General features: G+C 49.6%; 2 protein-coding genes across 2 annotated transcripts; one reads left to right on the plus strand and one right to left on the minus strand.

Moving 5' to 3' along the window:
• Positions 1-265: 265 nt before the first annotated feature.
• Positions 266-15,455, minus strand: ZNF598 (zinc finger protein 598). The gene is given in 13 exon segments (XM_030460237.1): positions 266-2,211; positions 2,213-2,341; positions 2,478-2,622; positions 3,376-3,511; positions 4,440-5,185; positions 5,801-5,873; positions 6,805-6,977; positions 7,974-8,091; positions 9,888-10,105; positions 11,088-11,299; positions 12,213-12,342; positions 13,051-13,163; positions 15,248-15,455. Coding segments are annotated over 13 exon segments (2,592 nt in total). The 5' UTR covers positions 15,431-15,455; the 3' UTR covers positions 266-1,995.
• LOC115599173 lies at positions 15,429-26,662 on the plus strand. Its single transcript, XM_030459986.1, has 5 exons — positions 15,429-15,444; positions 15,654-15,846; positions 17,097-17,218; positions 26,093-26,131; positions 26,279-26,662. The coding sequence occupies exons 1-5, from the start codon at positions 15,429-15,431 to the stop codon at positions 26,599-26,601; spliced, it is 693 nt and encodes a 230-aa protein (XP_030315846.1). The 3' UTR covers positions 26,602-26,662.
• Positions 26,663-27,881: the final 1,219 nt, after the last annotated feature.

The raw sequence follows: 27,881 nt of genomic DNA on the forward strand, positions 1-27,881 counted from the left end.
GTGGTTTGCAGATTTCTTTTGCAGCTCCCTGTGTGTGAGCAGAGTGCTTCACCCCCCCTGCAGCTGTCACTTGCCTTGTGCATTGTAGTATCAAGTGGACTGTGTATGGAAATAAGTTACCAATGTTTACAACTTTTGTATATATATATATATATATGAAAATATCTTTTGAGAGGACAACCCCTGATGATGTTATTTTCAGTGTCCGTGTACCGACTGCAACTTATTTTCAATAAAGAGTTCAAAACAACCAGAAGAAGGGGGGAAAAAAGTGGGTAATGCTTTATTGAAGCAGCTGAGCACAAGGAATAAAACTGCAGCCTCAGGCCAAGGAGCACCTGGAGGACACATCCAGCAGCACCCATCCCTTGGGACCCAAGCACCCATCCCCTGGGACCCAAGCACCCATCCCCTGGGACCCACAGCTGCCACCACGGAAGGAACAAAAGGAGGGAAGACAGAGGGAACAGGAGTTTCCTTGTCCCAGAACTTGCCAAAGCAGAGGGGACATGGTGGTGGTGGCAGTGCCACCATGGTGCCCAGGAGCCCAGCTGGGAGCAGGAAGGTGGAAGCTTTCTCAGAGTTTCATGCATGCAGCAAAGGATCCTCCCCTGTCCCACCCCGGGCTGGGCAGCCTGGGCCCTGTGCTGAGCACAGCACATTCCAGTTCTGGGAAGAGTCTTTGTTAATTCAGAAAAGAAATCAAAAGCACTGTGGAGCCTGGCAGGAAGCAAAAAAAAAAAAAAAAATCACAGGTGTAAGGCAAGGCAAACTTTCTGGAGCCAGGACTAGCTCTTCAGCAATGCTCTGGGCTCAATTTCATAGAAATGATGCTTAGATAAAAGCAGTATTGTTGGTTGGTTTTCTTCTTTTTTTTTTTCCCACTAAAAATACATTAAATTTAACTCAACTTTATTCCTAAGTGTTAGAAAGAGCTTAAACCTGGTTTGCCAGGATGGGAGAAGATCAAAAAACCACAGCCAGGAGGACTCTGGTCACTCCATCCTGTCCCAGCTGGAGTCATTACCTCGGAGGAAGGATCCATCCCCCTCTGGTGTCCAGGAGGTGGAATGCAGAGGCCATGGCAGAGCAGCATCCCCAGGGGATGTAAATGCCTGAACAAAGGATCCTCCTTTAGTGCAGACCACCAAAAACCAGGGAAATGCACTCAAAAGGCACTGCAGATCAGCAGGGTGAGTGAGCAGCAGCATTTAATGGCCCAGGATACTGTTTTGTTTGGAGCTCCCACCAGTAACAGCCAAGAAAGGAGAAACAGGGCAGTCATGAAATCATATTTCTGTGCAGTGCTTTACAGGCAGTAAAGCTTTGACATCAGCATTCCCCATGCAGTGCTACAAAAGAAGTTTCTTTAAAGAACAGGTTACAGAAAAGGTCAGAGGCAACTTCAAACCTCAAGTTCAACTCATCCCACAGATCAGTCCCATTCCTCAGTTCTCAGCCAGGAGCTGCCTTTGCCCCACCAGCAGGAGCAGCAGCATTTCCCTTCCTGCACTTTGCACCCCTGACTGCTGTGAGCTTTGTGGTGACAGAAACAGCACACACACACACACAAATGATCAGAATATTCTAAGAGAAGCCAAGTTTGCTTCTGTTCATTGCAGTGATTCAGCATCATCAGCCCCCAGCCCCCAAAGAAATCAAAAAGAGAAACCCCCCAAACCAGATGCTGCTCCCCCTGCCCCCTGTCAGTCTGCAGCTCAGAAAGGATTTCCTCAGCTCTGGCCCAGGAGAAGGGATCCCCTCCCTGCCCTCCCACCCTGCCAGCTCAGCCTAACTCTACTCCTGCTTTTGGGAAGCTCAGACTCTGGGTGTTGATCAGCTCCAGGCAGTCCAGAGGAGTTCTGAACAGCACTGAGAGAGCTCTCTCTAAGTCACCCAACTACTCAACCCACCCCAGCTCTCCTACACTGCCAAACCACGTTGCAGAAAGTGCATATTTAGAGAGAGAGACTCTTTTATTGGTCGTGAGGAAAGCTAACTGATGATTCTGCTGATTGCTTGGAGGGAAGGGAATTCCTCATCCTCAATATGCAAAGCTTTATGGGTGACAATGTCCTGCTGAGTTAGTACTTGCTTACACGTGGGGCAGATGTAGCAGTCGAGATCAGAGTTGGAGTCCATCTGCCACACATTCTTTTTGTTCTTTTGGATTGTTTGAGCTTTGTTTTCCTTGATTCTGAAATCATTGTGGAGCAGAAAGCAGTTCTTGTTGCTTAACTGTGTCCGGCAACAACACCAACAACTCGTTGAAGATTTTCTTGAAGTTTTCCCCAAGCAGTTCTCGACAGCTCTTGTAATACTGAGCTGCAGAAATCAGACCCTGCAGTCAAAAGAGAAACAAAGTAATTAGGAAAAAAACCAAAACCAAACAGATATAAATAAAATAAATTCTCGCTGGGATTCACTTTCTCCCAGAGAGGAAGGATGGGGGAATCCAAAGGCTCTTGCCCACTCACCTGCCTGAACTGCCCAGAATGAGTTTTAAATTTATTGAACTTGGACTCATCACTTTGAAGAAATTCTTTAATGGATTGGATTAGCTGAATGTTCCTTTGCTGGAAGTTTTCAGGTATCAAGTAGGATCCCTGACAGAGTTTTGGCCTGCATGTGAGAAGATCAAAAGTGACTTTTGACACCACCCCATGTTACACAAAGATGCTGCATGAGGTACCCAACACAGCTGCTCCCCTCTGCACCCTTTTCTCCACCCAGCTGCATGTGAATTATTACAGGCAGCAGACTTGGGGGGACACTGGAACACATCCTGTGGGATTACTGCAACAGATCCCAGCCTTACCTAGGCAGAATGTTTAAAATGCCATTTTAATGCAGCCTCAACCAGCCATTTTGTAAGGCAGGGTCACTAAAAAGATGTGAGCAACCAAGACCACACCACAAATAAACCTGAGTAATTAACACAGAGCCCTGGATTAAATTTACAGGCATTTTCCTCTTCCTCTGAGCTCCTCTCCCTCTAGCCCAGAAAGGCCCCAGCAAGAGACCAGCTCCAGGGAAGGTCAGAGCAGTGAGAGCATTCAGAGGTCACCAAGGGAATGGTGCTTCAGCTCCTTGCTTCTGGGACTCAGAGCAGTGGAAAGGTTAAGAATTATGTTGAAGACACAGATTGCCAAATAAATGTATGGAAGACACAAATCTGAGCCCCCACACTGCCCAGGTTTGACTCCTCCTCAGACTTTACCCACCCAGGGCCTCCTCCTTTTCCACAGCCTGGTTGGGCTCTGCAGTGGCACTCCCAGTAATCCCCTCGGAGCCCTTCAGGTGGTGTTTGAAGCCCAAATGACACCACACAGATGTCATGTGCACAGCAACAAGAACTCAAGGACTTTTACTTACTCTTTCAAAGATGTAGTGACAGGTTCAGAGATATTGGTGGATGGAATAACAGCAAAACCTGGAGGGGGTTTGCTAACAGGCACCGACAGTCCCGGAGGTGGAGGAGGACTCTTTAATAGCACCACAGTGTTAAAGCCTAAAAGAGAACAGGGAAGGGGCAGGAAGTTAGAGCATGGATCTGTGGCACCCACACAGCACTGCCTAAAATGAACACCAGTGCTCTGATGTACTCTCCAGAAGCACTGAGAAATGAGAGCCAGCAGTGCAGGGAAAAACCCTAAAAAACGAGAGAAGTGGAAAGCAGTCAGGTCAAGCAGAGCTTCAGAGTGGCTGTTGTTACTCTACAAACAAAGTGATTTGACTATTAATTTAACTTTTCAACAGAAAATAATTTCTTTTTAAAAACCCCAGACTCCAACTCAGGCTGAAAAACAGTTTCACATCATTAAAGTGAAGAGAATTCACCTCAGGAGTCACACCAGCACCAGTGTGCTCTGGCACACTCCACTGAGCTGGAGCTGCAGAGCAGCCCAGAACACCCCAGCTATGCAAGCATCTCCCGGGGCCACTCCTGTCACCAAAGCAGCTGTCAGTCACAGTTGTTGCCACATTACCCCAGTTTTACAAGATAATGGCACCACTAAAAGCCAGGGGGTGAAATCTCTGCAAACACAGAACCAAAGTGACCAAGCACACCGACCAGCAAGTCCCAGCAGGCACAGTCACAGCCAAAGGGAGATTCCCTTTTGGCCCTCAGTGGCTTCCAAACTATCTCCTGAAGCACAAAAGCTCAGGTATGTGTCAGCCACACCTGACAGAGACTGGCTGCTCATCTGGAGAGCAGCTGCAGGGGGTGGGGGAACCTCAGCACCACCACCTCTTCACCCAAGGACACCTAAAGCCCATCCCTGTCACCCAGGATGCCTTTTTTAACCTCCCAGCCTAACCGTGTGTGTCCTGACACAACTGCTCCTCCCATCACAGCCAGCAGGAGCAGGTTACACCCCTCACACCTTTCTCTAAGCTACCCCTGAGCAGGGCTGCCTGTGCCCTGTGGCTTTTACCTGGTGGCGGGGGCATCCTCGCCGATCCTGAGCTCCCAAGAGCTGGGAAGTCTTCCTGAGGTAAAGGGCATTTGTTTGTAGTCACTGTGGGCTTTTTAAGGCCAGGGGGCTCTTTGGGTGTGCTGCAGATGGCTGATGGCTTTTCTGAGTGACCATTGGTGACAGCCACGGGTCTGTCAGGGGCGCTGGGTGTCTGCTCTGCTTCCGGCAGCTTCTCGGTCGCTGGCCTGGGGAAGGCTGAATCCTGGGAAAGGTGTGGGGACAACGGTCTCTGCTTCTCCACCCCCGTCTTCTTTTTCTTGCTCACCTTCGTAAAAGTTTGTGAGGTAGAAGCTGCCAGCAAGGAGGACACATCAAACATGGTGGGTGTGTTTCTGAGCTCCTGGGCCGTCAAGCCGCTAGCGCCGTCTTCGTCGTCCGAGTGAGAGAGTTTATTGCCCTTCTTGCTTCCCTTGGTGCTGCTCAGGGAGGGTTTTTTGGCTGCCTGGTTGACACATGGGCTGCTCATGGCTTTGACCACGTTTTTGCCTGAACCGTTGTTCCAGGCAGAGGTGATGTTTGTCACTGTTCTATGGTTTGGCCTCATCCTGGACACCAGAGCTGGAAAATCCTCCTCCTGGAAAGCCGCCTTCTTTGTGGTCGCCGTGTAGGACAAGGAGATGCCAGAGGGGATGGGGGGGGCTGCAGAAGAGGACAAGCTTGGGAAATCTTCTTCTTTCAGCTTCACTGCTGCTGGCTGGGCAGAGCTGGGAGGAAGGGGAAGGGAAAGAACACCCCCATTACACCACACCTGCAGAAATCCCAAGCAACGGGACCAGCTCCACACCTGGCTGTGCACCTCAGACTGTCAGGATGGGACAACTGACCCAGCTTCATGGGATGGAAATGCCCCACAGCCAGGCTGTCACGGGGGGACAGTCCCCTCCCAGGAGTCATGCTGGCCTCACAGTGCTAGCAGCATCACCTGGGTACCCCTCACCTCCCCCAGAGCTGCACACACAGCCCCCTGCCAGCTGCCACAGCCTCCAGAGACTCCTCTCATCACCACCGAGTCCAGGAGGGAAGAGAATTTCACAGCTTACAGTACACAGCTCCTTCAAGATAAAGTATCAGATTAAAAATGACTGGAATGGAGAACATTGAGAATTTCCCTGAAATTGCACCACCAAAAGTTCAAGCCTCCAGCTGAAGCAACAACTGATGCAGTTCACAGAGGTGAGCAGCAGCTCCAGGCAGCAGGGGGGCAGGGCAGGGGCATTTGTAGCTTAAACTGATGTGGACAATTACGATGTCCTGAATTTCTGAAGAAAAGGAAGCTCCTAAATCTGACTTCTCCTTGCTGCAGCCTTGCAGAAACTTACCCTGGGAGAGGTCCTGCTGCTGATCCAATGGCTGGAAAGTCATCCTGGCTTAGAGCACCATTAGCAGCTGCTTCTTTTGGAATATGGACAAAAAAGAGCAAAGAAATATTTTCAACTTAAAACCCATTCATTTCAGACTGGAAGCCATCAATGAACATGACAGTAGCATTAGCAAGCTCTATTTTCAGCAGCTGATGATGTCATTAACCATGACATTCCAAAATGAACAATTTTAATCCATGCATCACTATTTCCTTCAATTAACTGCACTCACATCATCGTGTACTGACCACAGCACCCAGGAAATTCATGACACTTAACACGTGCAAACCACTGGGCAGCTGCTCCTCTGAGTTACTGAACCCACTGGAGTCACCCAGCTGGGCACCTGGGGCTAAGGGGAAGAAATGGGCTGGGAATGGGCTGGGAATGGGCTCCTACCTGCTCTGCAGGTGAACTTTGGGGTCTCAGAGTTAACCCCTAACAAGACAGCAGCTGCCATGCTGCAAAGTCTTAACTTTTAATTCATGAACTCAGAGCTCTCAGCAGCTTAGAGTGCAAACAAAGCAGCAGCAAGCAGGAATCCTGCTGGAGGAGCAATCCAGCAGTGGAAAAGGGATTTGGAGCAACAGGAATATCAAAACACCACTGCTGCATGTCTGTCCCCAACTGGATGTGGTTCCAATTAAAGGTTTGCTTTCACCAGGGAGAAACCTTTCTTGGGAATGCCTTGTTCTCCAAAAAAGGGAAAACTTGGCTGAAGCATCACAGTAAAGCAGGAAACAGCACGTTCCTGGGGGAGACTGAGGGAGGTGGAACATCCCACACGTGGCAGTATGTTCAGTGCTCTGGGTGTTTGTACCCAGCTCCACTCCAGGTGTAATCTGCTGCAGGAGCCCAGCCCTCCTGGACACCTTTCCTGCCCCCCTCTGCTGCTGGATGCAGATCCTGCAGAGCTCTGCCCTGTGGGGACCACTCCTGGCAATCCTGCCCTCAGCACTGACCTGTCACATCATTTGGAGGCTTTGGCACACGTTTGGAGCTGAGCACTTCAGAATCCTTCAGATCCTCCTTTTTCCCCCTGCTGCTGTCCTCTTCTGCCCTTTTTTTCTCCTCTTGTCTCTTTGCTGCCACGGATGCCCTGACTGCTGCTGCAACATCCCGGTCTTCTTCCTCCCTGCAGAACAAGATGGATGCTCATGGTCAGACAGGAGAGCTCACCCAGCACCTCTCCTGCCTCAGCTCAGGTCACTGCCTGTCCCTGCTCCTGCTCTGCCTCCTCTGAGATGCTGCAAACAAACCCACCACTGAACTGCTGCTGAGACAGACAACATCCACCCCTGGGTCTCACATTCCACAGCTGGGGATAACCCAGGCCAGAAGAAAGTGAACTGGGTGAACTGGGAGAGACAGTACCAAGGATGCGCAGGGAGATCTGTCTCTCCCCTCTGTTCTTCAGACCTGTGAAGTCACTCTTGGAGGCCACAGTCATTCTTGGGAACATGGTTTGTCATCACCTCTCAACACATGCACCATCCACATGTGACACCAAGACAGCAGTGCTCAGAGATGGATATTTTGGATCCCCAGTGAAACCACCAGAAATGAACCAGCTGACTGCCCAGCCAGGAAAAAGAAGACCAAAGAGATGTGCAGTCTGTATAAAGCACTGAGGGCTTGTGTGGATGAGGAGACAGGAGAAATGCAAAATTTCATTTCAATACTTAACCCTCTTCTCTTCCCAGAGCATTCAGCCTGGCCACACAGAGATCTGTTAGTTCAGTGAAAAGCATGGTCCTTACAACAGGAACTTCATCATTACCCAGACTAAACAGCCCATTAAAGCTGCAAACACTTGCCACTTATTTCAGAAAATCCTATTTAGAAACGTTAGCATAAAAACAGTTGCTGAAATTAGTTTAGGATTCAGAGTATTTAACTCACAAGTTGAAGATTACATTGTTTGCTTCCTGGGTCAAACCACACAAAATTATTTGCCCAAGGCTGCAATCAGCCCTGAGCAGGCTGGGACTGAACCTCCTTCTGCTCCCAAGGATTCACTACAGAAGCTTCCAGATTCCCTACCCACTTCCTTCCTACTGACCCACTGAAACATCAGGAACTGGGACATAAAAAAACACCACAAAAATCCCCCAAATATTGTGCTACTCACCTCTTGTATCTCCAGCTGCCTCTCCTGCTCTGCTGGCTTCCTCTGCCACCCAGTCTGCCTGCCCTCCCTTGCCTGTTGTACCTCTCAACTTCTTCATAGTCCTCTCCACCTACAACACCTGAACAGAGGGAGGGGTCAGCACTTATTTCTCTACTCTGGGCATCACACCATGCCTGAGCAAAGAGAAAATACACTGGTACACACAAATCAATCTCAATTTCCTCCTGGTGATTAAAGAACCTTCAGGATTGCTACACAGTTGGACTCGATCATCTGGAAGGTCTTTTCCAACCTTAATGATCCACTGATTCTATTAGAATACATTTTGTGGGATCTGGATTCCTGTTGTTGTAACCTGTGATGTCAGTTTTGACAGTTTTTTGACAGATGTGACAGTTTTGATGTCAGTAATTTTGGTTTTATGCAGAGATCTCCCTCCAGGCAGTTGCACACAGAAGTTGATGTGCATGTCCATCTCTGCACTGCTCTGGTTTCTGGCTCCACGTTCATCAGTGCTTTGTATCCACTGCAATGGATGCCACTCATCAAATCACAAATTGAGAAAGAAAGCCAGCAATTTCCCTAAAATTACATTGTGATCATTAAATCCACACACAGGGGGAAAAGTTCCAAAAATGTTGGCACCAAAAGACCTCTGGATGCTCCATCCCCTCACCCAAAGCAAGGCCAACTCTGAAACAACATCAGGTTGCCTGGGGCCCTCTTGGTCAACTTCTGGTGATCTTCAAGGACAAACCCTACACCCTCTAGGGTCCTGTCCCAGAACCACCCAGGTTGGAAAGGAGCTCTGGGATCATCAAATCCAACCCTTGATCCACTCCCCCCGTGGTTCCCAGCCCATGGCACTCAGTGCCACGTTCAGGCTCTTCTTAAAAACCTCCAGGGATGGAGAATCCACCCCCTCCCTGGGCAACCCATCCCAATGCCTCAGCACCCTCTCTGCAAAGAATTCCTTCCTAATATCCAACCTAGAGCTCCAGCTCTGCCAGGGGAGGTTAAGGTTGGATATTAGGAAAAAATTCTGAAGCCCATGGCCTCTTGTCTTGCTGAGAGCTGCCTGGGAAAAGAGCCCAACCCCCCCCCTGGCTCCAACCTCCTTTCAGGGACTTGGAGAGAGTGATGAGGTCTCCCCTGAGCCTCCTCTTCTCCAGCCTCAACACCCCCAGCTCCCTCAGCCCTTCCTCACAGCAATTCTGCTGGATCCCTTCACAGCCTCCTTGCTCTTCTCTGGACCTGCTCCAGGACCTCAATCTCCTTCCTGAGCTGAGGGGCCCAGAACTGGACACAGCAATGGTCTGGGTGGAACTGGGGCTGCAGGGAGCATGGCAGAGGTTATGGAGCCAGGTTTATCTCTGCACCCAGCTTGCTTCTGGTTCTGCTCCTGCAGAGATGAACTGGGGCAGTGGATGGGTGGAGTTGATGCTCAGAGTTGAGGCTGATGCTCTCTGGAGGTGGGACTGAGGAGGTGGCAGGGGCTTGGGAAGGAGGGAGATGCTAGGTGTGAAAGCTTCAGCTCTGCCAGGGGAGGTTTAGGTTGGATATTAGGAAAAAATTCTTATGCCCATGGCCTCTTGTCTTGCTGAGAGTTGCCAGGGAAAAGAGCCCAACCCCCCCCTGGCTCCAACCTCCTTTCAGGGAGCTGGAGAGTGATGAGGTCTCCCCTGAGCCTCCTCTTCTCCAGCCTCAACACCCCCAGCTCCCTCAGCCTCTCCTCACAGGATTTGTCCTCCTTGTTTTTTTTTTCTCTGGACCTGCTCCAGCACCTCAATCTCCTTCCTGAAATTCACCCCCCCTTTTTTTTTTTTTTTTTACAGCATTTCCCCCCAGGGTAGGACCCATCCACCAAACCCTCCAAACACACTCCCATCCCCCCCTCCCTCCATCCAGCCTCACCCTCACTCCTCCTCTGGTGCCGGGGGGTGTAGTTGAACTGGAGGTCGATCTGCCGGTTCTGCCGGGCCTCGGCCCGGTTCTTGCTGTGGCAGGCGGTTTTGTGGGCTTTGTAATCGATCTCGGTGCGGAAGGCGTGGGTGAACTGCTCCGTGCTGCACCGCCCCTCCTCGCAGAGGAAGTGATTCTCTCGGAAGTGCTCCCGGAGGTGCTCGTAATCGCTGGGAAGAGGAGGGGAGGCTGAGTTCAGGAGGCTCCTCTGCCAGGGGGAGGTCCAAACAAGCCCAGGCACTCTCCACTTCCTTACCCCCGGGCGAATTTTCCACCTGAAAAGCGCTCCGGTGCGAGCCAAGACCTCAGTGCCTGGGTTTGGGTGTTACTGAACCCACTGGAGTCACCCAGCTGTGCACCTGGGGCTGAGGGCAGGGAATGGGCTGGGAATGGGCTGGAAATGGAATGGGCAGGGAATGGGCTGGGAATGGGCTCCTACCTGCTCTGCAGGTGAACTTTGGGGTCTCAGAGTTAACCCCTAACAGGACAGCAGCTGCCATGTCTTAACTTTTAATTCATGAACCAGGCAGAGCTCTCAGCAGCTCAGAGTGCAAACAAAGCAGCAGCAAGCAGGAATCCTGCTGGAAGAGCAATCCAGCAGTGGAAAAGGGATTTGGAGCAACAGGAATATCAAAATACCACTGCTGCATGTTTGTCCCCAAACTGGATGTGGTTCCAATTAAAGGTTTGCTTTCACCAGGGAGAAACCTTTCCTGGGAATGCCTTGTTCTCTCAAAAAAAAGGGAAAACTTGGCTGAAGCATCACAATAAAGCAGGAAACAGCATGTTCCTGGGGGAGACTGGAACATCCCACACGTGGCAGTATGTTCAGTGCTCTGGGTGTTTGTACCCAGCTCCACTCCAGGTGTAATCTGCTGCAGGAGCCCAGCCCTCCTGGACACCTTTTCTGCCCCCCTCTGCTGCTGGATGCAGATCCTGCACATGGTTTTAATGAATATTTGACATTAATGAAGAAAACTTTAAAAGATGAACCAGAGGGTGACTCCTTTGGCTCCTGGTGTGAGGAACACCCCACTGCCATTCCTGCCTTTTATCTTCAAGCACCACTCCCCCCAAAATTCCAAGCAGACCCGAGTGATTTTCCCCTCAAAGTTTAAGCAAGAGAAAGAGGAACCAAGTGGTGGCACGGACCTGTAGTACTCCTGAGCCCCATCAGAGTCACAGAAGTGACAGAAGTAGTGATCCCTCCTCAGGTGTTTCAGCAGCTCGTCGTTGTCCAGGTACCGCTCGTCACAGAACTGGCAGAGGGGGTGCCCACGGTGGGAGGTGTCATCTGGATCCCCATGGATTCGGTGCCGGGCCAGGTCCTTCCGGGAATACCATTTCCTTTCGTAGGTAAAAATCTGGAGGAGGAGGAGGAGAAATTTCTGGATTCATACAGAGCCCCCCAGGAAAGCTCAACCCACATCTGGCTCCGTCCAGACGCTCCAAGCAGATCCCGGTCACCTCGCTGCCCTCTCTCTCCCTCTCTCACAGTTTTTATTTTTCTGTGTTGCCATAATGCAACAAACTTGAAATTATAATCTCTGTTGGGGAAAAAAATATATTTATATATGTATATATAAAATTTATATATGTAATAAGAGCAGAGGGATGGAAGTTTATGACTTTGCAGCAGGATCCGTGCAATATTCTGAGCTGAAAAGTTCTCATTTGGGGAATTCTCCAAGGAATTCACATTCCCTCAGTGCTGCTGAGGGAGGAAACACCTCCACACCAGAGCTCTAAGGACACAGAAACCACAAGGATCCTGCCCTGCTCCACTGACTCTGATCTTAGAAATAAAAGAAAGAAAAAACCTCTTATTTAGAAATAAACCCCTTGCTCCAGGATGTTTGCTGCTTTCCAAAGTGGCACCAAATATGAAGTTCCAGTTTGAGCTGATGAAGTCACTGCAAGTCTTAAGAAGTCACCAAATCTCTCCCTTTACAGATGTAACAAAGTCTGCCCAGGCCTCAGGAGTAACCTCCTGTCAGTTTGGGTTTGGTACTGACACACAGTGGGGGAGAGGAGTGACCATCAGAAGGTTGGGTTTAATTTACAATATCGTCTGAGATTTAATTTACAATTTCATCTTTACAGTATCATCCTCTGAGAACATTCAGGCTTTATACATTCATCAATTTAGGGGGAAAAAAAAAAAAGAAAAGACTTGGAGCAACCACCTCACTGCAGGCAGAAAGAGAAACTTGGGAAAAAATTGGGTGCTGCTCAGCCACCCCCTAAAAAAGAATAAAAAGCCCAAACCAAGCTCACCTTTAAGTGTTTAACACAGAGTTTGCAACAGAAGAGTTCGTGCTGCTTCCTCATGTGCTGCTCCAGATCTGCAAAGGTGTTGAAAGGTTTGGCATCTGGACACAAAGAGCATTCGTGCTGCAGCAGCTTCCTGAGGGACAGAGAAAGAGTTCCTAAAAATCATCAGATTCTCCCTCAGCAGCCCCCAAACCTTCCCAGTGCTCTGTAGGGAGGTCAGGGTCCTGCTCGTGCCAAGAACAACTCTGCCACCCTCCAGGGAACAGAGCAGAACCAGAAACTTCACCTGCAAGAGAAGAGCTGAGGAGCCAGAGTGTCAGGAGCTGCCAGCCCCTGCCTGCCTCAAGGTTTCCTCTTTTTTCCCATTTCTGTCCTTTCTAACTGCTCTTAATTAGCCCAAAGCCTCCCAATTAAGCACATTATGAAAAAATCTGTTCAGAGCATGATGCTGAGGCCAGTTTTTACTCTGCATGGTTATTTATTTTTTTTTTTACTTCTCCCTTTTGCTCTCCCATGTGGAGCAGCCAAGGTCACCCCTCTCACCACACAGGATTTGGTGCAGCTGCTTTTGGTCACTCCTGACACAGCACTAGTGACAATTACACCACTATCCCAGTATCCCAGTCTTTCCCAGTTTCCACAGCAGCCTTTCAGCTAAAAGCAGCAACTTGTTATTGAGAGATCCAGGCTGCTGGGTGATGTGTTGGGGAATTAAAGCTCCAGCCCTGAGGAGCTGCTCCAGCCAGGTTCTCATCCTCCCAAAGCCACCAACCTCCCCAGTGACAGAGGTGAGAAGGGGCAGCTCTGGGGGTACAGCAGGGAAAGGACCCCCAGGACTCACCTGTACAGTGCATAAACCTCTCCATCCATAAAATAAATGTCATACTTCTTCTCGTGCTGCAGCTGGTGAAGTGCTATTGGTGAGAAAGAGGTCAGCTTCCTTCCAAAGACAACCTGCAGGCAACACAGAGATCAGGAGGAGCACCCTGGGGCTGTGGGATCCCAGATCCAACTCCTCAGGAAATCCCCCAAGCTCCAGAGGGACAACACCTGCAGAGCCTCTTGTCCCAGAGCTGCTCCTGACCAGCAGGGAGCTCAGAGGAAAGGGGATCCCAGGAGGCTTTGGGTTTGGAACTAAGTTGGGGAACTCTCCTGTGGTCTGGTTTCCTGTCACAGCTCTGTTGAAAGCCAAGAAATTCAACCAGCTCACCCCCACCCTGCCTGCCAGGAACCTTGCAAAGAAACTTTGCTGGGATTGGGCACTGGCATCAAACTGGGACACCAGTTCCTGCTTCCCTTACCTACCAGGAAAACAAGGAACAAAAGATCTGTGTTGCTTTCCAGATTATTGGCACCACACACCCCTCCTGAGGGAACCCCAGCAGCCTCCTGGGCTGCAATTCCAGGAATAAATCCTTAGGGTCTGGGGGTTTAAAGCTTTCTGGAGAGTGTGGCTGCCTTCAAGCTGCCCAGAATGAAGCCTGCACCCACCCTGCTGAAACAGCAGCCTTGAAATAGAGAGAGCACCCAGCTGGAGGCTGCTGGGTGGCTGCTGGCTCTGCCCAGCTCCAGTTGTTACAAAAATAAAACAGTTTAGGTTGCAGTTTGCTGGAGCTTTCATTTTGTGAGGTTTGGAAGAGAGGAAGGGAGTTGCTGGAAAGCAGATTCCAACAGGGGACTCCAAGACAATTCCCTGCAGCAGTTCCTGGAGCAGTCTCACCCATCTCCATCCCAACCACTGGATCCCCTGGGCCTGATCCCAGCTCAGGAGGAGCTCCTGGGATCTTCCCTCAGGCCAGGGCATAGCTCAGCACCACAACAACAGCTCCTGCTTCCTCCTCCTCCTCCTCCTCTGAGCCACTCACCTGCAGAGTTCCCCCTCCCTCAGCCACTGCTGGGCCATCACCAGGGCAGGGATGTGCAGAGCCCACACGTTTTTGGGTCCTGCCTCTACACTGAGCTCACCCAGCAGCAGCTGGGATGGGATTTCTGCCCCAAAGAGATGAAAGGTTTCTTTTTCTTTTCCCCCTCAGGGCAGGTGGCAGAGAGAAGAGGATTGCAGCAGTGGGGTTTTTTGGAGATAAGGAAATGGGGGGGAAAAAACAAAAGGAGCAGAGTCCTGAAAAATGAGCTCTGAGTCAATGGTAATGGAAGGGTAATTATAAACTGATCATGAGCAAAGATGGCTGAGAGAGCCCGAGGTGAGGGCAGAGAAACCAGGAACATCCCACAGCTCTGGAGGGGCCTGGGAGCAGCAGGTTGGAGGCTGGGGAGCAACATCCCAGGAGGGGCAGCAGAGCAGCAGCAGCTCCTCAGGGGATGGGCAGCGAGGAAAAGACTTCCAGAGAGTTTCCCTCTGTCCAGAGGCCACTCCTGGGACAGGGATCTCACTCCCCAAACCTTCCTGTCCCCCACAAAGCCCGGGGGGGGGGTCAGGAAGCCTCAGCTCCTCAGTGCCCCCAACCCTTTAAACAACAGAAGGGGCCAAGAGCAGCAGCTCAGCTGTGGGAGGGGGGAGAAAACCCAGGGCAGAGCCCCCTCCCCCGATATAATCCTTTCCTTTCCCATCCCAACCCATTCCCGGGGGATTTCTGCCCTCCCCGCATTCCCTTCAGCCCTCAGGAATCCTTCAGGGCTCGGGCAGGGAAACAGAAACCGATCCCAAAACCTGGGGAGGAAACGAAACTACAGGAGGGGCCGGAGCTGGGGGGGGGGGGGATTGAACACAAAGCCCTGAACACCCCCCGGAACCCCACGGGGGACGGAGTCACCCGAGATCACGTCACGCAGCTCCGCAGAACGACCCTGGATGGATCTGAGAACAAAACTCTCCCTTTATATTCCATTTTCTCCCCTTTTTCCAGCCAACACGCACCCCCCCCCCCCTTCCCCGAATGGCAGCGAAGCAGCGGCCGAACCCCCCCCAACCCCGGAGGTTCCGGGGGTTCGCCGGGTCTCTCCGCGGTTCCCCCCGGTTCGGGGGGTTCTGAGGGGGGGGGGGGGGGGGGGGGGTTGGGCCCGCCCGGTCCCGGCCTCACCTGTCCCAGCTCCTCCCGGCAGACCGCGCAGTACCGCACCCCGCACAGCGCCCGCATCCGCACGGAGCAGCGGTAGCAGATGGGGTGATCGCAGCGGCCCAGAGCCACCACCTCCAGCTCCCCGCAGCACAGCACGCACGTCCCGTCCGACGGCCCCGCAGCCCCGCAGGCCGAGGCGGCCATGGCGGTGCCGACCCGCGCGGCCTAGGCCCCGCACCGCCCCGCCACCGCACGCACCATCGAGAGGGCGGCGCAGAGCGCCTCCCCGGACGGCGACTCTCCGCCCGCCCACCATAGAAAGCGGCTGCCGCTCCACCCACCGCGGATCCCCGGCCACCCGGGACCATAAAGACTCCGCCTAGAGCGGCGCCGCGGTGCCGCTAATGACCTGCACGCGTCGCTAGAGCGCCACCGCGCCTGACGGCACTTCCGGCTGGCCCCACGTACCATAGAGAAGCGGTGTGCGGAGCGCCGCGGCGGCCGGGCCTCTCTGTCTGCCTCTCGCTGGTGTCTCCTCAGGGGCTGGCGGGCGGCGGGAGCCATTTGGTGTCGGATCCCGGGAGAGGCGGAGCGGGACCGGGGGAACCGGGGGGACCGAGGTCACCTCAGGGGCTGTGGGGAGGACAGGGGGACCCCCGGGCCTTGCTCCAACCCCGCAGAGCCCCCGATCTTGCCCCCTGCTCCGGGCTGTGAGGAGCCGTGGGCAGCCGGGCCCATCCCCGGGGCTCTGCCCTGAGGAAGGGGCTGCGGTGACAGAGGGGGTGCGGGGGGTCCTGGGGACCTACCAGCAGCAGGGCTGGCGGAGTGGTGTTTGCTGAGGGGGTTTGTTCCCGGGTAGCTCCTCCCGGGCTGCTCCTTGGGTTGGTTTTAGGAGGCAGAGCGCTGGGGGGGTGTGGGAACCCTGTGAGAGTGGGGGGGAATAAAAGTAAATAAATGGGTGGAAAGTGGGAAAGAATTCCCAGAAATGGGGTTTGGGTGCGTCCTGGCAGAGCACGGGGGGTGAGGGGAATCCCGGGGGGACCCTGAGTACCCCGGGGCTTTCGGAGGCAGCGGAGGGGACGGGATGGGATGGGGTGGGGTGGGGTGGGGTGGGGTGGGATGGGATGGACGGGAGGGGAGGGGAGGGGAGGGGATGGGGTGGATGGGTTGGGGTGGGATGGGATGGCACGGGATGGCACGGCACGGGATGGCATGGGACGGGATGGGATGGGACGGGATGGATGGAATAGGACGGGGTGGGATGGACGGGAGGGGATGGAGGGGACAGGAGGGGAGGGGGTGGGATGGGATGGGACGGGAGGGGATGGGATGGATGGAATAGGACGGGGTGGGATGGATGGGACGGGATGAGACGGACGGGACAGAGCTGTGGGACGGGATGGATGGGATAGGATGGGATGGACAGGACGGGATGGGATGGGACGGGACGGGATGGGATGGATAGGATGGAGGGGAGGGGATGCGGTGGGATGGGACGGGATGGAAGGAATACGACGGGGTGGGATGGATGGGTCGGGATGAGACGGACGGGACAGAGCTGTAGGATGGGGTGGATGGGATGGGATGGATAGGATGGACGGGAGAGGATGGGATGGATGGGACGGGATGGATGGGATAGGATGAAGGGGGTGGGATGGGTCGGGACGGACGGGCAAGAGCTGTGGGATGAGCTTTGGGAATTGCAGCTCCTCAGACAGGAGAGGGTGCTCCAGGAGCGCGGAGGACGCGGGGTCGGGAGCCATTTCCGTGGGAAGCAGCTGGGGAAAAAAAAAAAAAAAAGGCAGCGCGGAGAAGCAGGGAGAGTTTCCAAACTTTTCTTTCTTTTCTCCCGAATCCCCGCCGTGGGAAGGTGTGAAAACTCAAGAGTGGATCCCTCTGCCACACCCAAGTTCTGCTTCCAGACCCAGCCCATCCCCAGAGCCCTGGCAGAAGGTGTTCTGTGTCCTGCCACGTCACCCCCTGTGTCACCAGGTGAGCACCGTGTCACTCTGCTTGGCAAACATTCCTGACAGTCCCCTCCCCGCCGGGCTGTCCCACAAGATATTTAAAAACAGACTGGATGTGGCACTCAGTGCCATGGTCTAGCAACCACCACAGTGGATCAAGGGTTGGACTCGATGATCTCTGAGGTCCCTTCCAACCCAGCCAATTCTATGATTCTATGATTCTAAGTGACAAAATGGCCCCGTTTTTGTGTCCCCACCCCCTGACCCGCAGAGCTGGTGTCAGCTCATGGGTAGGGGATGATTTGGATGGAACAGATCAGTCACAGAATCATAGAACTGGCTGGGTTGGAAGGGACCTCAGAGATCATCAAGTCCAACCCTTGATCCGCTCCCCCCGTGGTTCCCAGCCCATGGCACTCAGTGCCACATCCAGGCTCTTTGGAAATCTCTCCAGACACGGAGAATCCACTCCTTCCCTGGGCAGCCCATTCCAATGCCTGATCACCCTCTCCAGAAAGAAATGCTTTCTCATCTCCAACCTAAACCTCCCCTGGCACAACTTGAGACCCTGCCCTCTTGTCTTGCTGAGAGTTGCCTGGGAAAAGAGCCCAACCCCTCCCTGGCTCCAACCTCCTTTCAGGGAGTTGGAGAGAGTGATGAGGTCTCCCCTGAGCCTCCTCTTCTCCAGCCTCAACACCCCCAGCTCCCTCAGCCCTTCCTCACAGCAGAATGCACCTCAATCTCCTTCCTGAGCTGAGGGGCCCAGAACTGGACACAGGACTCAAGCTGTGGCCTCACCAGGGCTGAGCACAGGGGCAGAATCCCTTCCCTGGACCTGCTGGCCACGCTGTTCCTGAGCCAGCCCAGGATGCCATTGGCCTTCTTGGCCACCTGGGCACACTGCTGGCTCCTGTTCAGCTTCCTGGCAATCCAGACTCCCAGCTCCCCTTCTGCTACTCTGTCCCCAGCCTGGAGCTCCCCATGGGGTTGTTGTGCCCAAAGTGTGGCCCTCAGGTCCCTCCCTGGCCCTCTGCAGTCCCTCTGAAAAATAGAAAATAAACTGTGTTTGCTGGGAAGAGAAGCTGAGACAAACCCACCTGAAATTCCCCATTAAAATCTGGGAATTCCTGGGGTCTGCTGCTGTGTTTCATGGGAGGTGGGACCAGCAGCACCTCTGGCATTCAGGTTTTCTCCACCAAATCCCTTCCCGTGTGAGTTTAGGGCTGCTCTGCCTTAATTCTTTGAGACAAAAAAAATGATCCTTTCAGGGCAAAAATTGATCCTTTCAGGGCAAAAACTGATCCTTTCCATTACAGCTTTCCCAGAGCTCTGCAGCCCAGCACCATTTCACTCCATGAGCAGAGCAAGAGGCCTGGGGAGGGTTTTAGGAAGCAGATAAATAAATGAAGTTATTTTCCCCGTGTGGGTCCTCACCACGGGCACTGCTCTCACTTTCCCCACTTAGCCCACTCGAGGAGTGGAGCAGGTAATGTCTGCCTGGCTTTAATCAAGGTTAAAGTGGGATTCAGTAATTAGGAAGGGCTGATGGCGGGGGCTGTAATTACCTCAGGAAATGTTCCTCTCCCCCTCCCCCACTCGGATTAATGATCCCAATTACGGGGGTTTTGTGTCGGTTTTAATGTGGGTTTTTTTTGAGGGGTGTGTGTGTTTGTCCAGAAGTGGATCAACTAATTAAGGAGGGCAATTAGCAGGGAATGAGCTGGAGGCTGCTGCCTGTAATGAGCTGGCTCGAGTGTCACTCGGCTGTGAAATTACGCAGGTTCCCCCCCACCCCCACGGGTGACATCAATCACCGCGGGAAGGAGGGGACAGAGCCCGCGGGGGCGGAGCGGGGAGGTTCGGGGTGTGGGGGAACCGGGACCGGCTGGGCTGGAAGTGGGGTGGGATCACGAGGGGCGGGGATGGGGGGTGGGGGGGTTCCCACTCGTGTTAGGGAAGGGAAATGTTCCCGGGTGTTGTGAAGCTGCGGGAGCTGAGCTGGGGGTGTTGTTGGGGTGATGTGGTAATGTGTGAGAAGAGAGAGAGAGGGAGGACGTGGGGATGTATAGGGTGGTAATAGATAAATATAGATAAATATAAAAATAGATATATATAAATATGTATAAATATAAATATTATAAATAATATAATTACATGCTATAATCTGTAATAAAATATATGTATTTATTTATAAGATATAAAATGCATATAAAGTATTTTTCTAACAAAATATTTATATAGAGTGAGCATATTGTTACTCTAAAATCTTAATATAATGATGTAATCATGTAATATAGAATCATGGAATCACAGAATGGGCTGGGTTGGAAGGGAGCTCAGAGCTCATCAAGTCCAACCCTTGATCCACTCCCCCCGTGGTTCCCAGCCCATGGCACTCAGTGCCACATCCAGGCTCTTTGGAAAGATCTCCAGACACGGAGAATCCACTACTTCCCTGGGCAGCCCATTCCAATGCCTGATCACCCTCTCCAGAAAGAAATTCTTTCTCATCTCCAACCTAAACCTCCCCTGGCACAACTTGAGACCCTGCCCTCTTGTCTTGCTGAGAGTTGCCTGGGAAAAGAGCCCAACCCCCCCTGGCTCCAACCTCCTTTCAGGGAGTTGGAGAGAGTGATGAGGTCTCCCCTGAGCCTCCTCTTCTCCAGCCTCAACACCCCCAGCTCCCTCAGCCCTTCCTCACAGCAATTCTGCTGGATCCCTTCACAGCCTCCTTGCTCTTCTCTGGACCTGCTCCAGCACCTCAATCTCCTTCCTGAGCTGAGGGGCCCAGAACTGGACACAGGACTCAAGCTGTGGCCTCCCCAGGGCTGAGCACAGGGGCAGAATCCCTTCCCTGGACCTGCTGGCCACGCTGTTCCTGAGCCAGCCCAGGATGCCATTGGCCTTCTTGGCCACCTGGGCACACTGCTGGCTCCTGTTCAGCTTCCTGGCAATCCAGACTCCCAGGTCCCTTTCTGCCACTCTGTGCCCAGCCTGGAGCTCCCCATGGGGTTGTTGTGGCCAAAGTGCAGGACCCGGCACTTGGCCGTGTTGAACCTCATCCCATTGGGATCATCCCAGCTCTCCAGTCTGTCCAGGTCCCTCTGCAGAGCCCTCCTGCCTTCCAGCTGATCCACACTTCCCCCCAGCTTGGTGTCATCTGTGAATTTGCTGATGATGGACTCAATCCCCTCATCTAAATCATCAATGAAGATATTGAACAGAACTGGGCCCAACACTGATCCCTGGGGGACACCACTAGTGACCGGCTGCCAACTGGATGCAGCCCCATAATAATGTAACAACAGGAAGTATGCTATATAAAATATAATAATATAAACATAAAATATAATAAATAATATAATAACAGGTGTAATAATGTATATGTAATAATATATAATATGTAATAATAAATATAAAAATATAAATAATTTTTAAATTGAATAAATTATTAAAATTTATTTTAATAATAATTAAAATTATTTTTAACAAAATAAGAATAACAAAATATTTACATAGAGTGAATCTATTGTTATTCTAAAATATTAATATAATGATATCATAATGTAATATAATAATGTAACAATAGAAAATATGCTATATTAAAATGTAACAATATAAATATAACAACATAAAATATAATAATATATGTAATAATATATAATAAAATACAAATATATATTTCTATAATATATAAAATAAATATAAAATATTTTTCTAACGAAATGTAAAGTATATTGTTAGTATTAAATATTAATGTAATAATGTAATAATGTACTATAATGATGTAGCAATAGAAAATATGCTATATCAAAATGTAATAATATAAATATCTATTATGTATGATATATTATTATATTTTTAAAATATATATTTTATATAATATATAAAATAAATATAAATTATTTTTCTAACACAATATTTACATAGAGTGAGTATATTGTTAGCATAAAATATTAATCTAATAATGTAACAGATTGTAACCATAGAAAATATGCTATAAAAATGTAATAATATAAATATAGCAACATAAAATATAATAATATATAATGTGTAATAATGTAGAATAAAATAGAAATGTATATTTTATAATAGATAGGGAATAGATAGAAAATATTTTTCTAATAAAATATTTCTATGGAGTGATTATATTGTCAGTATAAAATATGAATGCAATAATGTCATCATGTAACATAGTCATGTGACAATAGGAAATATGCTGTATAAAGATGTAAGAATATAAATATAACAATATAAAATATAATTATATAATGATATCAATTTTATTATGTTGTATTTATAGATTATATATAATATATATTATTATATTATTCATATGATTTATAAACCTTTATAAATTTATCTATAAATTTATATATTTATATTTCTATTATTTATAAACATTATGTATTTATTACATTATATTTATCTTATAATGGAATATAATTCTGTTACCCTCAGCCCCTGCAGGGGGTCAGTCCCTGGGGGTTCCCCTGCAGCAGCACCAGGAGCTCAGAGCAGGCAGGTTCCTCACCCTCAGGTTCCAGCCAGAGACCCCAAAGGACACAGGGGGGCTCCCAGAACCCCCACCCCATCCCTGGGGGAGTTTTGGGGTCTCTGGGGTGTGGTGTGGTTCTTGGGGAGCTCTGCGGGGCAGGGAGTATGATGATGATGATGATGATGATGATGATGATGATGATGATGATGATGATGATGATGATGATGATCCCAGGGGCTCTCTGCTTCTGGGGCTGCAGGACCAGGAGCCTTCAGAGTTCCCACCCAGCTCATTCCCTGACTCCATGATCCCAAACAGCTGTAAAATGCCCCAAAACAACCACGCAGGGACAGCCCAGTGTCACCTCACACCTCACCTCTGTGTCCTCCCTGTCCACACCCCCAGGAGCTCAACAGAAAGAAGCTAAAATTCCTAATTCTTCTCTAAAACCCCTTCTCAGCTCCCCAGCAGCCTGAAATATAAACCAGCAATAAACCAGAAAAATATTGGATATTTGATATTTTATATTTATTTATATTTATACTTATATATATTATATATTATTTATTATTTATTATTTATTTATTGTTTATTATTTATTATTTATATATTTATTTCATATTTATATTTTTGTTATTTATAAATATATATTTATATTTTATTATAATCACATAATGTAATTATATGACAAATAGGTACATTAAAAACTTATATGTCAACATATAACTATCTTTATATTTTTATATAATATAAAATATAGTATATTACATATACTATATTATATATTATGCATTATATACTATATATTATAATATATAGAATATATAATTATAATATATAATATATAATATATATTATATATAATATATAAAATATATCCTATGTTATATATTACATATTATAATTATATATTATATGTTATATTAATATATATTAATATTATATATTATAGTATATATTATATATAATATATGTTATATACTATATATTCTATTCTATTCTATGATATAAAAATATAAAGATAGTGATATGATTATAAAAAATATATTTATATTTAATGATATATCAATATATTAATATAATATTATATATAGTATATTATATTTATTTATATAATATATTTATATATTATATTATATTATATATTATTTTATATATTATATATATTATATATTATGTAATATATAATATATGTAAATATATATAATATAATATAATATAACATAATATCTAGTTTTATAAACATCCACCCAATCATTACAAACATCAATGCCCCATTGCTGGTTCCCAGAGGTCTCTCAGCACCTCAGATCACCCCTTGCTGCTCTGGTCCCTGCAGCTCCCGGTGCTGATCCCGCACCTCACAGTTCTGATCGCTGATAATTCACCAGCCCAGAGACACCCCCGGGGTTCTGAGCCCTGCCTGCTGCCAGGGGGAGAGAGTTTTCTCCTGAGATTAAAGGGTTAAAATCCAGGCTGGGGAGAGCTGACTGAGCTGTGTTTGCTTGCTAAATAATCACCAGAAAGAGGGGAAAAAAAAAAAAAAAAAAAAAAAAAGGCTTTTTTGAGTCATTGAAAGCAGCGATAAATCAGGTTTGGGTAATTGGTAACTCTGCAGCTGAGCACAACAAACCCACTTCACTCAGGATGAAATATTTATCACCCAGCAGCAGAATATTGCCAGAGAAGGGACCAAAAAGGCTCTGCCAGGGTGAGATTCATCTTCACAGCCTGGCCTGCCCGTGCAGCAGGGGAATTTAATGCCATTTGATGAAGTTTCAGTTAAAAATGAGGCTTTTATTTTTATTTCTAATGATTCCATGAGCTGTGGGATCACCCCAGGCACCTCAGTGGAGCCCTGGCCATCCCGAGGCTGTGGGGTTGTTGTGTCTGGAGGTGCAAACGAGTTTTTGGGTGGTTTAAGAGCAGCTTTGGTTGTCCCAGGCACATCCTCAGCCCTCCCTCCTGCTGCCACCAGCTCCAGTCAAACCAGTTGGTGCCATTCCAGACTGGGCAGGGTTTGGGTTGTCACCCTGAGAGGATCAAACACACCAAGAGCTCTGCCTGAGGGCTTCAGCAGGAGCCACTCTGCTGTTTCCCTGCCGGCAGGAAACACCCCAGTCTGGTATTAATTACACCTTAATTAGTCACCTTTTTTACTTTTAACCAAAACATGGTGGGTTTTTTTTCCTTCTATTTAAAAGCTCAGCGTTGAGAGGCACCACCACCCCCCACAGCCCTTGGGTTCAGCACTTGATGCACAACGAGGGAATTTTCCTTCCAGATCTTTTATTCGTGAGAAGATGGAAAAAAAACCCCAAAACCCAAAGGCAGTTTGGTGATCCAAACCTTTCTGCAAAGTCCTTAAGGAGGGGAAGGAGGATGCTGGATGTCTGAAGGAGGCTGGGGATGGAGCAGCAGTTGCAGGGTAAGTGCAGCTCCCAGAAAAGCCGGTACCTGGCTGGGAATTGGGCGGAACCGCGGGGGGAGGGAGCGGGATGAGGGCTCTGGGGGAGGAGTCCCGGTTCCCAGAAGAGGGGGAGGACCTGGAGGACCTGCTCGGGTTTCAAACCCCATTACCGGAGCTCACGTCAATGGGCAGAGCCTGCAGCTCCCTCGCTGCTCCTCACCCGGGGTTTGGACCCGGAGCAGAACTGGGTTTGGGAAGCTCGGGAGCATCCCGGGTCGGATTGGATGATCTCAGGGCTCCTCTCCAACCCGGGTGATTCTGGGATCCAAACCCCAACCGTGCTTAATCCATCCCAGCCCCCCCCTGCCAAGCCCCTGGGACTCAGGGTGTGCTTTTCAAAACACAAGCTGTAATTTCTTTTTTAATTATTTTTATTTTTCTTTTTGTATTTTTATTGTGTTATTTTCATTTTTTAATTTATTGTTTATTTATTTCATTATTTTATTTATTGTTTCTATTTATTTTGGGGTAGGGCTTTTTACCCGGGTGTGTAGTGAGAGGATGAGGGGAAATGGTTTAGAACTTGAAGAGCAGAGATTTAGGTTGGACACGAGGAAGAAATTCTTTAATTTGAGGGTGCTGAGGTGGATAAAACCTAAACCTAATGAAATCTCAAGAAAAAAAGGAGAGCACTTTCGGGTGGGGTGGGATTTGGGGAGGAGATCTCAGAGCTGCCAAAGCAAAGATTCATCTCACAGCTCCTGCTCCTTACAGGAAACCCCCAGCAGAGCCAAATGAGTACACACTGCCCCTCACACACCTGGCTGTCAGCTCCTCTTGGTTCCTGGAAATCGCTTCCAGGAGAAACACTGAATCATGAGCTGGAGGGGGCTGAGAACCTTGCTGGCACCAGAGGCACCATCTGATGGCACCTCCCCTCCCTCCTCCTCTATTCCCTGCACTTCAGATTTTTGCCTTTGCTGCTCCCTCACTTTCCCAAGGCCATTTCCAAGGCCAGCCCCTCGTGCTTCATCGTTTTATCATCCTGATCCTTTGGTGGGTTTATGTCACCTCCCAGCCACCTCCTGGGGATTTTGCTTCAGCTCCTGAGGTGCCACCTGCAGCTGGCAGGGGCAAAAGGGGCAAAACACCAGGGGGGGTGGGCAGGAGATGTGGGGGGGTGGGAGAGTTCATCCTTCCAGCCAAGCAGAACCATCAGAGTCAGGTTCTGGAGCTGGTGGATCTCATCACAACCCCTCACCCGTGGTCATACCCATCACTTGAGCTTTAATAAACACCTCCGGGGGGACTTTGGGCTGCTCAGAGGACCTGGGTCTGAGTTTTGGGTCAGTTTTGGTGATTCTGTTTGGCAGTAATTCTGCTACTTCAGATTTAAGCAGGAATAACTCCTCTGGCTCAGTGGGGTTCATCACAGCAGTGATGGGGCTTCACTGGTGTCCCTAAAAGGCTTTGAGATCCTAAATAATCCCTGCCCCAAGAGTGTGGGTGAGCAGTGAGCTCACTTGGGGAGCTCAGCTGAAGAATTCCAGTGAACAAACAAGGTTGGTTTGGCTTGGAGCTCCACAAAGCTGTGCAAAAGTCTCACCAGGCTGTGGTCTGGGTTTGTTGTTGTGTTTTGTTTTGTTGTTTTGTTTTTGTTTTTTTTTAAGCTTAGTGCTAATGGATCCATTGTTTCATGTAAGGGTTTCTCCTGCTCTTGTTGGATGGTGTGTGACATTTACAGTACTCTTTGTTCCATTAGCAAAGTAATTTGAGAGAGTTTATTATCCTTTGGAGACCTGACTGCTTGCTGTTTAACTTCCACGTGACTGGACCCTGGAAAAAAAAACCAAAAAAAATCTCTTAAAATAGTACAGAAGCCCCAAAATAGTGAGGAATTAGGTGCTTCTTAGGAGTAAAAGAATTACTTTAGTGCAATTTAACTAGAAGGCATTAGGGAACACCACTGAATGTTTCCCTTTTCTCTTCAGAGCCTCCAAGATGTGCAGCAGCTTCAGCCTGGAGTCAAGGTGAGTCTTGCCTCACAGTTTGAAACTAATTTGTTTGTATCAGCTACAGCTCCTTTAGTGCAGAGGAACAAAGAAATAGCATTTAATCAGCATGTTCTGAATCACTGGTGAAAGGAATGGCTCAGTAATCTGAATTTATTACCCAAGGACACACTCCTAAGTGCAAGAAAAATGGGAAAAGTTGTTATTCCTGGGAGGATCTGCCCGGACTGCTCTCCCTGAGGGACCAAACCTCAGGATCCTGCTCACCAAGTGCCTCATCCAGGCTCATCCCCCTCCTTCTGGCACAGGGGGAAAACTCCAGAGCTGCCCTCCAGTCCCTGAAGGAACCTCCAGGAAGGCTTCAGAGGGATTTTGCATCAGTGTCCTGTGATGGGAGAAGGGGAAATGGATGGAAACTGCAGGAGAAGAAGCTCAGCCTGGATCTGAGGAAGAAGTTCTACAGTAGGAGGATGAGCCTCAGGCACTGATTGCCCAGAGAAGCTGTGGCTGCCCCCTCCCTGGGGGTGTTCAGGGCCAGTTTGGATGGGATTGGAGCAACCTGGGCTGGATGAAAGGTGTTGGGAGGAGATGATCCCTGAGGTCCCTCCCAACCTCAGCCAGCCTGTGATGAAGGGGGTGTGCAGCAGGGAATTTCTCACCTTCACCTCTCAGATGGGACCTGCAGCACCTCAAACCTTGTCTGGGGTTCTGAACCCCTCCTGTTTCTGCCTTCAGGGGGAGAGCTGGGGCTTTCAGAACTCCTGGAGAGGAGCAGGAATCACAACAACCTTCTTGTTGCTGCAAGGTGCTGCCTGGCAGGGGGTGGGCAGGAGGACTCCTCCCTGCTGCAGCCTCACATTTCACCTCGTTCAGCATTTTTGATGCCTCCAGCTGATTTCACCCCCGGGCACCCTCTTTTGGGCTGCTTTGTGCCCACCTCTCCCAGGGAAGGCAGAGCCAGGCAGAATTTTGAGGTGAAGCTTGGGGCAGGAGGCTCCATTTTGGGGCCAGACCTTCAGGGTTTTTTTGTCAGGTCTTTTTTTGTCAGGACTCCAACCTCAGTTTCCCACCAGGATGATGGCCCCAAAAAGAGGTGGTGGGGGCTGGAGGAGGAGGAGGAGGAGCTGCCTGAAGCAGCTCATCCAAAATGATTTTGCCTCCAACCTCTCATCCTCCCACAGGGAGAGACCAAATGGCCAAGAAGTGTCACCTGTTGAGGGGGCATTAAGGCCCCAGAGTCCCCATCACAGGGCTGTCCTCTGCAATTGCTTTGTTTTCCTGCTCTGCTGAGCTGCTAACCTTCCAATAAACACCAGAGTCATTATCATAAAAAGGTGGAAAATGCTATCATTAAACCCCAAGTGCCTCTTTCTGGGACATCAGATTCATTTAGATCATTCTCCAAAGCCACAGATCCTCAATGGGAGCTGTAATGTGTGTGGTGGGAGGTGAGAGCACAACAGGGGGGAGGGAGTCAGGGAGCTCAGGGAGCTCTGCTGGGTTTGGTGCAGGGCTTTGGGGTGCGATGCCTCCTGCTGCTCACCCCTCAGCCCCCAAACAGACCATTTTTCAGGTTTTTCGGTGTTTTTTCAGCCTGAAACCCTCATTTACACTCTGGTGCCTCACCTGAGAAGCGTGGTGATGGCTGGAAGAGGGACACAGATCCCTGGAAGCCCGAGCATCCAGTGGGATGAGGAGCAGCAGCAGCTGCAGCCACCTCCTTAGCAAATGGGAGGCAGGATCCTACCCACAGCAGAGTTACAAAAAG

This window comes from Calypte anna, chromosome 14, assembly GCF_003957555.1.
Source record: "Calypte anna isolate BGI_N300 chromosome 14, bCalAnn1_v1.p, whole genome shotgun sequence".
NCBI classification, from domain to species: Eukaryota; Metazoa; Chordata; class Aves; order Apodiformes; family Trochilidae; genus Calypte; species Calypte anna.